The sequence below is a fragment of the Kogia breviceps genome, chromosome 2 (assembly GCF_026419965.1).
Source record: "Kogia breviceps isolate mKogBre1 chromosome 2, mKogBre1 haplotype 1, whole genome shotgun sequence".
Lineage (NCBI taxonomy): Eukaryota > Metazoa > Chordata > Mammalia > Artiodactyla > Physeteridae > Kogia > Kogia breviceps.
The window spans coordinates 194,753,345-194,770,166 of NC_081311.1; the positions used below are offsets into that span (position 1 = coordinate 194,753,345).

At 37.1% G+C, this 16,822-nt stretch overlaps 1 protein-coding gene across 6 annotated transcripts in view; it reads left to right on the forward strand.

Annotated features, from left to right (window-relative positions):
- GIGYF2 (GRB10 interacting GYF protein 2) overlaps positions 1 to 16,822 on the forward strand; it is a 129,897-nt gene that overhangs the window by 17,990 nt on the left and 95,085 nt on the right. For all 6 annotated transcript variants that reach the window (XR_009334062.1, XR_010839252.1, XM_059054378.1 and 3 more), the window contains 2 exons: positions 6,792 to 6,875; positions 16,418 to 16,547. Coding sequence is in view for 4 of the 6 variants with exons in the window: in XM_059054378.1 (XP_058910361.1) it covers positions 6,835 to 6,875; positions 16,418 to 16,547 (171 nt within the window). In the remaining 2 variants the exon portion in view is untranslated. The remainder of the gene's footprint in view (positions 1 to 6,791; positions 6,876 to 16,417; positions 16,548 to 16,822) is intronic.

Sequence of the window (16,822 nt, forward strand, 5' to 3'; positions counted from 1 at the left end):
ATTCGTCTAGTGCTTTCATTTTTATTCCTACTATACTTGCTTTTTGACATTACCAACATCTCAAATTTGTAAACTATCTTGTTTTTACTTCCTTCCTCACTGTGCTTCAATCACACTTTTGCCAGCATCCTCCACTTTGTCCTCTTTTCCTTCCGTTTACCGTGTTGACAAAATCCTAACCCAGGTTCAGTCCTGTTGTCAGCTCTCTCTGCCCTCTACCCAGGCTGCTAAGTTGGAGAAAGAAGCCCACCACCATGCAGATAGGTGCCATCTCCATCTTGATTGGGCCTTCAGAACTAGTGTAGCTCGCTGCAGTGTGGTGTCCTGGATTAGATCCTGGTACAGAACAAGGGCATTGTTGGAAAAACTGGTTAAATCCGAGTTTAGTTACTAGTGGTGTACCAATGTTGGTGTCTTAGTTTTGACAAATGTACTGTGGTAATGTAAGTTGTATATATTAGGGGATACTGAGGGAACTTTCTGTAATGTCTTCGTAACATTTCTATAAATCCATAATTATTCCTAAATAAAGTTTATTTTTTTAAAAAACAATACTATTGTAGATCACAGTAGCTAACTTTTCTTCATTCTTCTCAAACCTTACCCTGTCATCTGCTCTGTCATTTGCCTACTTATTTGACAAAATTGAGACCATCTATGTGAATTCCCCACAGCTTACTATTCCTCTCCACCTCCCCAAAGAAAACCCCACAAAAATAAATTTGCACATATCTTAAGTCATTTGGACACACTTTTTTGCTCTTGTCACAAGTGGACAGGCATAGTTTTTTTTTTCCATTTGTTCTCTGAAGCCCCATCCACCCTGCCTTCTCAAGAGCTTCATTTCTATCATATTTTTGTTAAATTGTTTCTTTACTTTTTAATTCTGTTAGTACTTTTCCATTAGGATATTTTCGTCTAAAATAAAAGGGGAAATTTTCTTTCTACTCTGCTTCATTTCTCTTCACCTTTTCGCAGCTAAGATTCTAGAAGAAGTTGACTGCATTTGTAGTCTGTTCCTTTCCTCACCTCCCAACCACTGAAATCTGGCTCTGTCCCTCACCACACTTCCATAACTGTACTCTTCAAGTCACCAGTGACTTCACTGTGGGAGTTAATGAAGATTTTTCAGTCTTTCTCTTTTGACTTCAATATTTGAAACTTCTGAATTTGTCCATTTTTTTTATTTGCCAGTGCTATCTTTGTTAACACAAATTAGTAACTTACTAGGAAAAGAATTACTCATAATTCCACCATTCAGACTTTGAACATCTGTGGGCATATCTGTATGTACCCACTAAGAATGTATTTTAAAATGTGTTTAATATAATTATATTCTCTGTATTCTATAACCTGTCTTGAACACTTAACATATTATTGACATTTTTTCATGTCAGTGAATATACTTATTATCATTACTGCTCTTTCTTCTCTGCTAGTATGTAGATACATACAATCTGTTGGATTTATAACACCCCTCCTTTCTCTTTAGCTCTTACCGATTCATTCTCTTCCTGGCATCCTGAATGATCTTTCTACAGTGCAGATTTCATCCTGGACACTTTCTTGCGTAAATCTTCTCATAGCCTTTCATTGCTCTTGAGATATAAACTACAAAGACTTCTGTGATATGACCATTGCTTTACCAAACTTCACTTTAGTTTTTAGCCTTATTGAGCAAATGGATAATCTCCCCAAAAAGAACCTAGCTCTTTCTCCTTTCTGCTTCAGATAAAGTGAATGTGGAGAAAGCTAGACTCAGTGAATTTGATTTTAGGTGAAAGGTTAGGGCTAGAGATAACCTAACTACATGGTCTTTTTTTCCTTCTCCTATCCTCCTGCACAGTATTTGCTGAGGCTTTGTTCTTGTCTCTTGAGCTTGTCCCTTCTTGATTCCTGCTTTGGGATAGTTTCATTCAATTTTTCGTTTCAGTTCTCTAGATTTACTTCCAAATGTATGTCTTTTATCTTGACTCTACACTGGTGTTCAAGGTTTATGTATATTATAGTCTTTTGGATGGCTCCTCAGACACCTCACATTCATTTTGTCCAAAATGGTGTGTCCTTCCTCCCAAATTTGCTTCTTTTCCATCTTCTCTTTCCTTTAAAGCTTTTCTATACAGATTCAAAAAGCACCCCACTGCCAGTATTGCATGCTATAGATTCCATTCCATTTCTGCATCCTTTGTTTAGATTTTCCTTCTTCTACTTGGGGAAATATTTTATGGAGTGTTTATTTGAATGGATCCTTGGTTTTGTATAAGCCACTGTAAAGGAGGGAGGGTGGGCCTTCTGGGGTAAGGGAATGGCATGAGCCAGAACCACAGAAGAAGAATGCAGCAGAGAAGTCGAAAGTTATCATTTGGCTTTGCGTTTGGAGGTGAAACGGTGGGAGATTGAGTTGAGAAGGTGCACATTGTCAGATTGATGGGAAGCTGAAAATACGAGGATTTTTGACCATACACAGTAGGTTTAGTGACCTTTATAAAGAAGGGTAGGCATGACCAGAGTAGTGCTTTAGAAAGATTGATCTTATTGGATGTAATTAGAGGCTGAGTCAGGGAAGCAGGTTAGAATTTTATTGTAATAATCCAGACATGAGTTAACAGATGTTTAGCTATAATGAAAGGAGAATGCAGAAGGAATCTTGAAGGAGGAATTGACCAAATTTCAGGCAAAATGATTGGATAGGAGGGATAGAGAAGAGGAATGAATTTCCGACGACTAGGCTTTTGAGCCTGGCTGACCAGTGGATGGTGAAAGCAGTGGTACCTTGATCAGTTGTTAGATGGATATCTGGGGGGAGCAGGCTGCTGGAAAGCCACATAGGTCCTGGGAGAAAAAAGTCAAATATGTAATTCACAGCAGGGGTGGGGGACAGTTCAGAAATTTGTGGAATAATTTTTGGTTGCTCTTGCTATGACAGCACCTCCACTGCATGTTCTATGTTAGATCCACCATGATTCAGCAGGCAGAGTTCTACCCGAAGTGTCGGTAGAGAACACTATTGTAAGTAAGACTGAAGACAGTATCTACACAGAATTTATAGTTAAATAAACCATGGGTACGCTGAGGGAAGTTAGAAAAGGAGAGAAGCTTTTGGGGAATGGTGACTAAATAGGAAGGAAGTGAAGATAGGAAAAATATATCAGTATATTGCTGGTCGTGGAGGAAAAGGAAGGAAATCGTTTCAAGGAAAGGCAGTCTAAAGAGTCAGAAGAGCATGATGGGAGCACAGCCTCCAGAGTCTGGCTCAAATCCTGATTTGCTATAAAAATTCAGAGCTGTTTTCTAATTGGTCACAAGTCTGCTGGGGGTTTGAGTTGACAACATTTAGCTTGGTGGGGTTTAAATGACTGCAAAACCTATGCTCATTTTGATACCTCACTGCATCCTTAGAAAGGGCAATTGAGAAATAAGTCCCACTTTCCATTCCAAATAATTTATAATTCAAAGACATCGTGTAGACAATCCCTCCAGTACATATAAATAAATACATTAGAACTGGGCTCATTTAAATTGATTTGGAAGGAGCAATCTGGGGTGGGGAATTCAGGATTAGAAGTTACAGTACTTCAAATGTTTAGATTTCTTCAGTCATAGCTTGTAGATTTCCTGCTTTAATTCATAAAGGAGAATGAGCAGAACACCGTGCTGAGTAACGTAGGTCTCTTTAGTTGATAATTAAATTGCTTGGATGATTATTCTGTGTTCTTAAGAGTTCTCCAGAAAACTCTTACCATAGGAAGTAGTAAATGGTGGTTAGGCTCCCAGCACTAGGCATTAAAAAAACTTCTGAGCTTTTAATGTTTTTGCTGTATGGTATTTTGTCTCTGCCTAAAGGTTTATAGGTGGAATGAGTGATAAAGATTTCCTTGCTCGATGTTCGTCAGGTGCTGCCTGTGCATCCAGGGCGTCTGTGACTCAAGACCACTGCCTGCACAGCACAACTCTCGGGGCTTCGTTTGCATCCTTTGTGGTAATGGCGCCCCTGGAGTTTGTATTTCCACCACCTGTGTAGCCTTGTAGTAATCTAAAGGGGAAAAGAATATTAAATCTCTAAGAATGAGTTTAGTATTTTCACAGATATCACCAATCATTCAGTTTTTAATTGAGATTCACTTGCTTTATAAATTCAGTCTGGTTCAAATCTGGACCTGCTTTATTAATTCAGAGCTGTTTTCCAGTGGTCAAAGTCCAAAGTCCATAGGGGTTTGGATATAAAACATTTGGCTATGTGGAGTTTAAAATGGTGGTAAAAACACTCCTTCAGGATGTTTTGTGTTACAGTAAAGTCTTATAGTTGTAGTCTCTACAGGTCTGTCTGTTAGCCAAGTAGGTCCACGTACTTTTTTAAAGCACACTGAATTGATTTATGCTAAATAAGTTTACACAGCTGATTTGTAAGCAGGATACTTGTCCTCATCTACAGTGGGCACCTTACCTGACTTATCGCTACCTTGACAAGTGATTTCATTTGGGATGTACCATAATTTAATTGACTCTAACATGCATCAGTTGTGAGATTGTTCATTTTATTTATTACTAAGAAGGAAATCATACTGCCAAGTAAATGCTTTTTAATTACTTAGACTTTCTATTTTACATTTTGAAAAAGAATTCTTTTAAACTTATTTAGCAAATAAGGCTAATAGATTTTTATTATATAGTATATATTTTGTGCATATATAAAAAGGAAAATAGAAGTGAAATAAATTGGTTAAGATATTCTTCAGCTTTCTACACATTAAGTCGGACTCTTCTATATTGTGAAAAACTTAGGATTGTAGAAGTCTCCTTCTTCTTCCCTCTCCCCACCCGTGTAGTGTCATGTCATTAAGGGTGTTGGCAATGAAGGATTTCTTAAGAGAGTGCTCCATTATTCTCTCATTGATTTAAAATTCAGTGATTTGGTGCTTGTGAAGTTCTTAAAAGCAGTCTAAGCTGTTTAATTTTTCCTCCTCTAAATACTTCAGGGCTACTGCATGTGGCCACGTGGATTGTGCAGTGTCAAGTCTCACTAGCAAACCACAACAAGCTTATCTTCATGTGGTATTTTTTTCCTTTCTCAGGTTCTGCAAAGCACTTGCAATCATTCCTCCAGTGATGAAGAGTTACTTCACTAATATCCTATTGCTGTATTTGTTTTCTTTTCTATTACACAGTACGTTTCAATTTAGAATCATAGCATGATCCTTTTGAAGGTGTTTTAAGCAGCACTTAAAATCGGGTACTAGGAACAACACAATTGAAAGGATGACGATAAGGAGCGGCTCTGACCAAGTTTTACCCTTGTGCAGACAGTGACAGCTGTGACACGGCTTCCATTGTGGGCCAGTAGCAGTTGTAGCATGGCACTGGTTAAGATGCATTCCAGTTTCAGAGAGTTTAAGGTGTGCAAAACCATATGCCTTATGTTTTTTTGGAATCATCAGTATGAGGTGGGGAGGGCACTGAGTTGATCTCAGCTTGGGTCTGGTGTGCGTGCTTGTCTGGCCAGGCAAAAGGTAATCAGGGTTAAGTAAGAACATGGGAATCTCCTTGGAACCCACATGGTTGACATGGGGCCAGAAATACTTTCCAGGAAGAGGGCAGATAAATAGCTGATTATGGACGTTAGCACATTTTTACTTTGCCGTTTCTGTGTTTTAGACCAATTTCTAGTTTATTGTTTTTAGATCTTTTAAACAGCAACAGTCAGGGTGATGTGATACATCTTGGACATATTTATAGTATGTTACGATGTTTACAGTATTTTCTGTTTTCTAAACTCATCCTTATTTTCAGCTCTATTGAGATATAATTGACATAACACTGCGTTGGTTTAAGGTGTCAGATGTGTTGATTTGATACACTTATATATTGCAAAATGATTACCACCATAGCATTAGCTAATACTTCCATCCTATCACATAATTACCATTTCTTTTTTTGTGAAAAAGAAACTCTTTTTAGCAACTTAGCAACTTTCAGGTATACAATATAGTATTATTAGCTATAATCACCATACTGTACATTAGATTCCCCAGAACTTGTTAATCTTATAACTGGAGTTTGTACCTTTGACCAATATCTCCCCATTTCCCCCATCCCCCGCCCCTGGTAACCACCACTCTGCTCTCTGTTTCTATGAGTTTGGCTTTTTAAAGATTCCACATATAAGTAATAAACAGTATTTGTCTTTCCCTGTCTGACTTACTTCATTTTAAGATCTGATATCTTGAAATTTCTCTTGAAGGATCACTCATGAAATTGGTTAGCTTATTATTTTAACTTGATGGTCCAAGGTAACTTTTAAAGAATCACTAGAGTGTAAAGGGCTAAGCAGACAGTGGGGAGAGAGAGTTGTGGCAGAAGCTGTGAGATAGGTAAGGAGAATCTTTGATACACCTTATGGTGATGGGAGAGCCATTGCAAGGGAGTAACACAAATTAAAATGTAAATCTGCTACCCTTCATTCCCTCCCCATTGCTCAAAGGTTAAAAAAGGAAATCCTTTATTTGGTCCCCAGTGCCCTGCATGGTCTTCTACCACCTATCTCACCAGCATTATCTTGTACCATGCCTCCTTTCCCCACATAAACATAAAAAGATGGTGAATTGGGATGCAAAGGTGGATTTATTCATTTTTACTTTGCCTGCTATATTGTTATAAATAGGGATTAAAAGACCTCATTCTGGTGACTGGTTGAGAGGAGCACAAGCAAAACACACTCCCTAACCATACTTTCTGGGCTGGAATTCTGCATTTAATCTTGACCAACTGTATGGAGATATTTTTCTCTTTAACAGGTTTCTCCTCAAATAAAAATCTATTGTAAACATACGGAAAAGAATGGCAGCGGAAACGCAGACGCTGAACTTCGGGCCTGAATGGTGAGTTTTCAAAATCTCATCCTGTTCAGTATTGGATGACTGGGATAGTAGTAAGGTATTTGTGCAGGTGTTGGGGGGTTTATAAAATGTGCATGTTTTTGAGACTTTGCTTTATGTGCCTGCTTGAAAACAATATAGCTAGTGTAGGAATAAGTGACATTTGGTTAGTGACTGCATTTATACTTTATTCAAAAATCTTCCTGTTTTGGTTGTGTAATGACAATGGATTTAAAACTCCCCAGAGTCCCACCACCCTAGTAAATTATTTGTGCTTGAGCCCTCATCTAGGTGCATATATAATTTTATATAATTGTAACATTTTTATGTGTGTATGCTTTCTGCTACAATGTTTGTGCGTGCTATTCATAGACTCATTTGAAAAAATAGTTTTTATTGAATCATTATTTGAGTTTTATTTTATTGATGGGCTAGGCAGGTGATCCAGAATTACACTGGCTATTAACATCCCATTTAGGATTGGGTTACCATTTGCCATAATAACAATTAATTGACCTTTGAGTCTCTTACAGATATGTTTGGACTCCGAATATGGAATTCTCATGGAATTTTGAGATCCATCACCTTGTAGTGTGACTTTTTCCCCCTCTTCTTCCTTTCCCCCCAAAGTTGGTGATTGAAGATCCTCTCATCAGTGGCGTGAATAATGATAGTTGCTTTTTCCATTCAAGCATTGAACCAGAGGCAGTATATAAAATAGATAAATTGGAATAGATAAATAGATAGATAAATAGATAAAATAGATAAATTGGAATATTCTTGATTGTTTAGGTGGTGGTGGTTTGATAAATGATCCAGACTTCCTGTAGTGACTCCCTATTTGAGGACTCTTATTAACTTACCTTATTATATGCATTTCTTTTTATGTGTATTTCCTAAGTTTTCTTGGCCCTTAAAGCTAGCATTTGGAGACTGAGGATAAATCACTATTTGAAATTCTAAGAACTGATGCAACTTATATACTTTGGGAGTTTATTTTGGAAATGTTGACCTAAGTAATTCTGCACCTTTTTTACTTCTTATTATTACCAAATCAATATATAATTCTAGAAGAATTAGAAATTACAAGTAATCCAGAAGAAGATATAATCACCATAATTTCGCTGTCCATGGTAACCACTGTAAATAGGTTGGTGTATCTTTCTAGGTAGTTTTGTGTATGCTTATTTGTGTAAATGTACATTTATTTTCACAAAAATGGGATCGTACTGTACATTCAGTTTTGTAACCTGCATTTTAAAAAAACCACATTAGAAATATCTTTTTTTATCAATAAATATTTCCTATTATCTTAAATGGTTGCATTGTATGGATGTACCATCATTTATTTAACTAGTCTTCTAGATGTAGCACATACAGGCTGTTCTCAGTTTTTCATTATTATAAAAATATTTTTGATGAACGTTCTTGTAGCTAAAACTTTATTCACATCTTACCAGGTGGCTTTAAATTCGTGTAGCCCACTTTGTAAACCATTTTATGTGCAGCTTTTCTGCCTTCATCTAGAATTTGTAACTGCTGCTCTTTTGTATTTACACACTCTTTTGTCTCTTTCTTTGTAAAAACATGATTAAAATTGTCAACTAATTTAAGGTAGTTTTTTTTTTTTTTCCTCCCAGTATCTCTATTAAGAAATAACAAAGAGAGACAGTACCAGGAATTTAGCTAAAACAAAAGAAAAAAACGCACTCCTGGTGATGTTTTAGAGTCATGACACGTTTAACTTCATGCTGAATGGGTTGACAAACTATGGCCACGGGACTATAAAGTTTTGTTGAAACACAGCCACGCTCATTTGTTTCCATAGTATCTGGCTGCTTTCACACTGGTGGCAAGGTTGAGTAGTTACAACAGAGGCCATCTGGCTCAAAAAACTTAAATATTTACTCTCTGGCCATTTACAAAAAAAAGTTTGCTGGCCCCTGTCCTAAACCATGGGTTCCCAGAGTCATTTCAGTGAGCCATTGACCCAGTCTACCAGTAGCATCTCACACATCCTTTTCCTTGGTACTCTGAAGTTCTGTTGGATGGTGTTTTGCTTGATCAGCCCAGTGTTTTACACAAAGTTTGAAGTGACGTAGCTTTAGCGGAGGAAGGTTACCAGTCCCATGCTTAAGCAGGAGCTTTACCTAACTTACCTCTGTTACCCTGCAGGCGTTAGAATTTAGGAGCCTTCCCTTAGTCATCTGAAATGCTGATAAACTGAGGAGCAAAGGTCTAAGTAGGCACACTGCCTTCTTCGTACCATCTATCAAAACTTCTTCTGGCAAAGGGAATATATGAGACCTTGAAGTACTTAGGTAACCCTGATCAAGAAAGTGGCAGTATGAATAGAGACTGCCGCTGTGTTTTTTTCTGCATGTAACATTACATTCATTGTGAAACTTAAGGTAAGGAGCTGTGTCCAGAATAACTTGAGAATCCAAGTTTAGAGTGATTACACTGAATCTGTGTAACTGAACCATACAGAAACATTTAGTGGTACTATATTCTTTCTACTAAGGTCATTTTTATAATGATGTAAAACGTAACGTTTGGTAAGAGCTGTGTAAAAAGAAGAGGTTTATTTGACAGTAGTGAAGATGGGAGAGCATTGAAAATTGTGCTAGGGACAGACCATGAATGACCATAAGCATGGCCTTTTTAAGGTAGGTCTGGAAGAGTCATTAGGTCTTAGCTTATCTTTATATATATCTAATATATATAGATAAAAGAAAGATACAGATAAAGATATCTATATATAGATAAAGATATATATATCTTTATATATCTAATGGAGGAGTAAATCATTTTTTAGGTATAAAACAAGAGTCACTTTAAATCTTTACTCAAATCTTACCACCTTAGATGTTTTCTGACCACCTGTATATCAACTCCTCTTACTCCCCACCTCCCTTTCCCTGTTTAATTTTTTTTCATGGTCTATATCAAAATATAACATGCCAAATATTTTACTTATTTTCTTTATTATTTATATTCCATCCTCCAGCCCCCACTAGACTGTACGCTCCTTCGAGGGCAAGTACTTTGGTCTCGATTTTGTACTGTTTGTTCACTGCTGTATCTCCAGTGCCTGGCACATAGTAGGTACTCAATAAATATTTGTTAAATGAATGAGTGAATTGTTGGAAAGTAAAGTTGTTTTTAATATTTTGCTATTGTCAATATGTATACACATCCTTGAACAGTTCTTTTTGTGTTGCTGATTATTTCCTTTGGAGTCATATGTTAGAAGTGGAATTATTAAATCAAAAGTTTAATTTTTAAGGCTTTGGATCATATATGGACAGACTGACCACAAGAAGGATTGTATGAATTTAATTCCCATCCCCTGCCTGTTTACTTCACCCTTGACAGAACACAGAGTGACACGTTGAAGAAAAAATTTTTTTTAGTTCTAAATCTGGTAGATTTAGGATTTTAAAGAATTTTTTTGTTGTTAGTCCCGGTAGTAAAATAATTCACGCTCATTCCATAAAACCTTGGAGGAAGCAGTAGTACAAAAGGAGAAGGAAAAGATCTAAGTTACCCTTAATCGTGCCACCCAAAGGACCATTGTTAACATTTTGGTTTGTATCCTCCTATTCTTTCTTGTTTGTAAATAATTGTGTACTTCAAGACATTTTTAAAAAGCGAGACAAATTCATTGTAACTTGCTTTATTTGGGGATTTTTATTTATTTATTATTTTTATTTTGAGCATTCAAAATCTACTTAGATAAGTCTGGATAATAAAGGAATTTATTATAGCAGAATGAATAATTGCAGACAGTTACCTGGCTTTATGGGGAAGGAGCCAGGGAACCTCATTTGGGGTTTCTTCTGTCTCATCTCCATGGCCTTAAGGAAGTTTCCCAAGGTCTTTCCTTGCAAAAATGAATGAGGCACTTTTGGTTTTCCCAAAGCACTTTGTTTAGACCTGTGTTAAATTAGTTATGACCTTGTACTGTGTCTCTTTTTATGTGTTTACGTTACTCAGAAAAGAACTAATTCCATTAAGAAAGGCACTGTGTTTCTCAATTTTGCTAAGCCCATTGTTTAGGTAGTGTAGGTACTTAGTAAATAAATGTTGAATGATTCAAGTCTTAGGGTGGGGGACATGGGGGCAAGAGAATTCAAACCTGAGATTGCTAGGTTACTATTCATAATCTTTGTGGAATTGTGGAGAAAATGAGAGATGTTCTAGAGGATGGAATGCATTAATAGTCCCAGTTTGCAAAAAAAGTAAAAGATAACTGCCATCTGAAGGAATGGTAAATTAGATGTTATCCTAGGGTGTATTTTAGAAGAGAATATTAAAAGTTGTTTAGAAAACATTTTATCAAGTGCCTCATATGTTTTATGTCTTGGGTTAGGTGCTGAGGCAACAAGGATAAAGGACATGGTACCTACTTTTGAATTATTTAGTGGGGAAGCTGACACTAAATAATTTCACAGTAATGTCAGTGCTGTAAAGGGAGTATAATGCCAGTACAGGATATTCAGCTGCTCATTTGATGCTTGTAGGCGTCTCATCCTTCATAGTTTTCCAAAATTGAGCTTATGAATTTTGCTCTTTTAAATTTCTTCTTTCATTTCATCTTAATACCACAGTGTGCCCTTTTCCTCAAGCCAGAAGTCTTGGAGTTATCCTGGATATTTTCTTTTACTTCTGTATCCCTACATCTATTCCACCACAATGTTGCGTCAATTCTACCTCCAAAATATCTCTTGAATCCATTCATTTATTTCCATGTTCATTGCCTCCACCCTAGTGTAAGCCACCATCATCTCTGACATAAACTATAAGGAGTAGCCTTCTGATGTTTCCCAGCTTCCATTCTTTCTTCTAATTGCTCTCCCCACTGCAGCCAAAGTAATTTTAAAAGTAAATTGGATCAAGTTTTCTCCAGATTCCTTCATAGCTCTCTATTTGTATGAATGTTTATTAGCTTTTTTCCCCACTAGACAATTATTTCCATGAACATTGGGCAGGTACTTGTGTGTAGATGTCTCTCCTTTCCCTCCTACCACTCTCTTTCCAACCCCCATCCTCCTCATTGTCTCTGTTCTTTTCCTTTCCTCCTTTCCACTTAACCTCTCTGCTTCCAGACAGTCCCCACCACACCCCAGGTGAAAAAATATTAGATTGGAAAAAATATTCCAGATAGAAAGGGCATGTGTAAAGACAAGGGGACAGGAAAGTGTAGGTTTAAGGGGGAATTCCAAGACGTTTGCCTTTACTGTAATGTGAAGTGTGGGAGAGAAGAGCTTGCAGGTAGCCCTTTTATGTTAAGAAGCTTTGGATTTTATTTGATCATTGTGTGCCAGTGAAGAATTGTTGAGCAGGGAGTGTTTTATTCAGATTTGCATTTGAAATAAATAACTGGTGGTAGTGTGGAGGATGGACTGTGACTAATTAAATTGTTTAGGATGCCCTTGCTGCAGTCAAAGGTAAGAAATAAAAGTGTGAACAATAACGTGTGAACAATAATAGGTTACTTGATCAGGGGATGGTTTGAGAGATACAGGATTTAAAACTGGTGGGACGTTGTAATTGGTTATGGGAGATGGATAGAAGGTGAGGAGTAAAGGATGATTTCCAGACTCTTAATCCAGTGGCCGAGTAGATGGTGGTATCCTTACTTGGCTTTGGGAATACAGGCGATGCAGGAGGTTGAGATGAATAAGCTGATGAGCAGGGTTTTGGATGTGATAAACCTGAAAGGCTGTGAGTGGCTGAATAAGAAAACCCTCCTCTCTAGGGAAGAGTTCAGAGCTGGAATTCAGAATTGTGAACTTACACAGAAGTACTTTTTGATTCGTGTGTCTTCACACATCTACATTGAAATTCTAAATTACTTTTTTAAGCTGAAGTTTGGATTTTGGACAACAGTTAACAGGTGAGGATTGTGGAGTATCGGGGGGGTTTTAGACAGCCCTGCTGCTGCTACCTATCAGTTACTACTAGTACTACTAGGAGTAGCACTGGGCCTCCTGGGTTAAACAGGTCTCCATATGGCTAGGAAGATGAAGATGATATGGATAGAAAAATTTCACTTGGGCCTAGTGTTGAGGCTGTTGAACTTTCTAGAGCAGTGGAGTGGTAGGGGAGAAGTCACGTTGCGCTGGGTTTTGAAGTGATTGGGAAGTGAGAATGTGGAGATGTCTCTGAAATGAAGAGGACAGATGACCAGTGCTGCATAGGTAGAGGGGGATGCTGCATTAGAGGAGTTTTAAACAAATCACTCTTAGATATATTTATATTTAGAGATGAGGGGAAAGCCAATAGGGAAGGGTTGAATTTCTAAAAGAGAGGGTTGTATGGAGCAAGATCCTAGAGGAGTTAAAGATCACTGGTGGATTTTTAGGGAAAGACATATCCAAATAAGTTTTAGCTTTTCCAGATATCTGTGGGTGAAGGAAGACTTGGGATAGGATTTTTTAATTATTTAGTATAGCACAGCCATTATCCTGATTCAGGCTGCCATCTTCTCCAAGTTTGAAATACTCTCAGCCTGCCTTGGTCTGTTCTCTTCACAGTAGCTAGAGGAATCTCTTGAGTATGCATTCTGGTCGTGTTACTTTTTAGGTCTGGTGCCTATAAGAAGTGCTCAGTTCACAGGCATGGAAAGCCGGTGAGGTTTGTGGGTGGAGTTGAAACCTTGTGAGGAGCAGATGAAATTAGGGATGTTGGGCAGTGAGAGGGAAAGTCTCTGGTGAGATGAAATAACTGTAACTGCAAATACTGGGCTGATTTTCACATGGAGGAGCGCTTAGATGTGCCCTCTAGTGGTAGAAACTCTTGGGGAGCATATTGACTCTGTAAGAAAGATATTTTAAAGTAATTCCTAATTATATGTATATATATTTAAAAATTAATTTTTAGCAGAAAAAACCTCGGCTATTTTAGATAAAAATTTGGGAAGATTTTGGTCTTTATAGTCATAAAAACCTAGTTTTGGACTCTGTTCTGCTGGCGGTGATTGTGGGCAAATTGCTTAACTCCTTGGCTTCATTTTTCTCATCTGTTATATTGGGGTTGTTGTGGAACTTAAATGAGGTAATGTATGTGTAATGTTCCCAACTTCAGTTCTTAGTGGATATTAATTCCACTTTTTCAGGAAAGAGCTCAAATGTACATGAATTTGATGCAAACCCCTGTATTGGAAGGTCCTTCAGCAGTGGTTGGATCACTCCTTCGTGGGCATGTTGTTTTCTTACTGGTTTGTTTAACCTGTCTTGTAGAAGTTGGACTCAATGACCTCTGAGTCCAAGAATGATTGGAAAGAAAACAAAAGACCAACCCAGTAACAGTGAACACTGCTAGCACCCAGATTGTGTCTTAATACATATATTACTAAAGAGGATCAGGCTCCCTGGTGAGGCAAGAAATAAGCTGCTTTTGGGACATTTGACATACCAGATAGAAAAGAAGCTGTTAAAGACGACTAGGGTTGGGTCAGAAGGACTTGGGAGCCAACCTGAAGCCTCTCCCACTGGGCAAAGATGAGATAGTTTGAGTATTGCTAAGAATAATTGCAGTGAACTGAAATACATTAATAAAAAATAATTTGTTACTATTGGAGGATGTTAGTGAACCAAGTCATTATTTTGAAAATTCATAAGTGAAAAGGAAGAATGAAGGCTTTTTCCTTCCTTTCTAACATGAACTATATCCTATTAGGTAATACCAAATAGTGTAAGAGGGAAGTTTCTCTTTGTAGAACTGTTGAAGCTAGCAAATAAAGAAGAAATGATAAAGTCACTTTGCAACCTTTGTGAACTTAAGGATCTAAGCTTTGGTCACCAGGGACTGCTTAGCCTTGCAAAACCACCCAGGCAGCATGTGCCTCCTGATGGACTGACGCCACCGCCTGGAAGTAGTCTTGCCCAGTCAGATCAGGACTCTGCATCCAGTCACCAATTTACATGAAATGCAGAGAACAGAGAAACATGTTAAACTGTATCGTGGGGATAAAATCAGCAAAATCGAGACTTAAAAGAAAAATCCTTATCTTTTAGAGAGAACATTCTGAAATATTTACAGATGAGATAACTTTTCTTCAAAAGATTTTCGCAAAACTTGAAAACAATTTTCTTCAGAAATCTTGGAAGCCAAAGATTTCCTTCAAAATAGTATTAAAGGATGGTTAGATGGTGCTGCAGAAGGAGCAGTATGGATTGGGGACTGGGTGATGGGTACATGGCAGTTTGTTATATTCTTCTTGGTACTTTTATATATGTTCAAAATTGTCCATAATAAAACATTAAAAAATAAGTGGAACGAGAAGATAGAAACATTGAAATAAAAAACAAACCCCTAGAGTCTCACTTTACTAACACATACTCTTTTTTTTTGGTTATTGCTTTCTACATGTAAGCACATTTTATATATTTACTATGTACATACTGTTTTTTTCTGCCATTTTGAATAATGTGCAAGTATTTGCTGTGCTTGGCCTTCACACTTTTTAATGTGTAATTTGTAGACCATTCTCCCCTCCCCTTTTTTGTCAATAAAGCTTAGCAATTGGGGGATATGTTTTAATGCTTCTGTTTAATTTTCCTTTGTGCTGAACTCCTCCACTGCAGTACCGTGGTCCCTTTTACCCTTGTTATCTATTACTTTATTGAACTTTGGGCCACTCCCAGATAATCAGCTACTCCTGATGGTAGTTTTCCCCCTTGCTAGTTGACACAGTGCTGCAGTACGATCATACTCTTGCCATTTTTTTGCTGAGGTTCTCCCCCGCTCCCCGCTCCTTTTAAAAATAAAAACATCTTATTATAAAATTAAAACGTTTCTCTTTTCCCAGTGCCATTCCTTAGAGGCAGCTGCTATTATCAGCTCGAAGTATATTTTTACTTTTTTTTCTTAGTAAATATGGCGTTTATATTGTTTCTCCTTGTACTGCACTTTTTTCACTGCATTTTAAAATTCTCTACACTGATCACTATTTGCTTTCATTAAAAGTGAATTATGAAATATTGCAAGCATATATAAAAGTATCTTTTTTATAAGCTTCTGTATTTTGCTTTTTCTTCTGTGTAGCATACTTTGTTAAATATTAGCAAATCATTCTTTGAAGTGGCTGTTCTGGTTTATAATCCCACAAATACTACTTGATAATTTGCATTGTTTTGCATCCTTACCAACAACTGCTGTTGTCAGATTTATTAATTTTTATTGATCTAGTGGGTGTGAGGTGATATATGACTTTTGTTTTAATTATATGTTATTTTTATAGTTTGGAAAAAGGTGTCCCCATCTCACCCCCTAAGCTTCTCACAGACATGCCACCATACTTTCTAAATTAAGGAATTTTCAAATGGTTGTCTAGTATTTCTCAGTGAGCTGTTTAAGTTCTTAGTGAGCTATTATAGCAGGTTGTATTAGAGCTAAAATCTTGGATACTTTGAGATAATGGTTTTTTTCTGTTCTTTTTTATTTTATAAAATTTTTATAGTATATTATATGAAAATAAAAAGTCCTTACTGCCAGGACATTTGACACTTCATTTTATATTCTATCTACTATTTTAGGCTCCGAGCTCTGTCCAGTGGTGGGAGTGTTACATCCCCTCCTCTTTCTCCAGCATTGCCGAAGTATAAATTAGCAGACTATCGTTATGGCAGAGAAGAAATGTTAGCACTTTTCCTTAAAGACAACAAGGTAAGAAAGTAGGAAAGAGTTCAGAATTATGAATGAGATTTCAGGTTATGTACAGTTATATGCTGATATATGGAACAGCCATGGTTTTTCTCTCTATCTTTTTTTCCCTGCTTTGAAACCTGCAATAGTTCACAGAGGCTCTTCTAAATGTTACGTACTCTTTATTTTTTTTAGAGAAGACCTAACATTTCATTACAGGAGTAGAAAGCTTCATGAAAACAGGAGAGTAGCCAGGACTTAATGCTTTGTCTAACTGATTTCCTCTTAACCTCTAT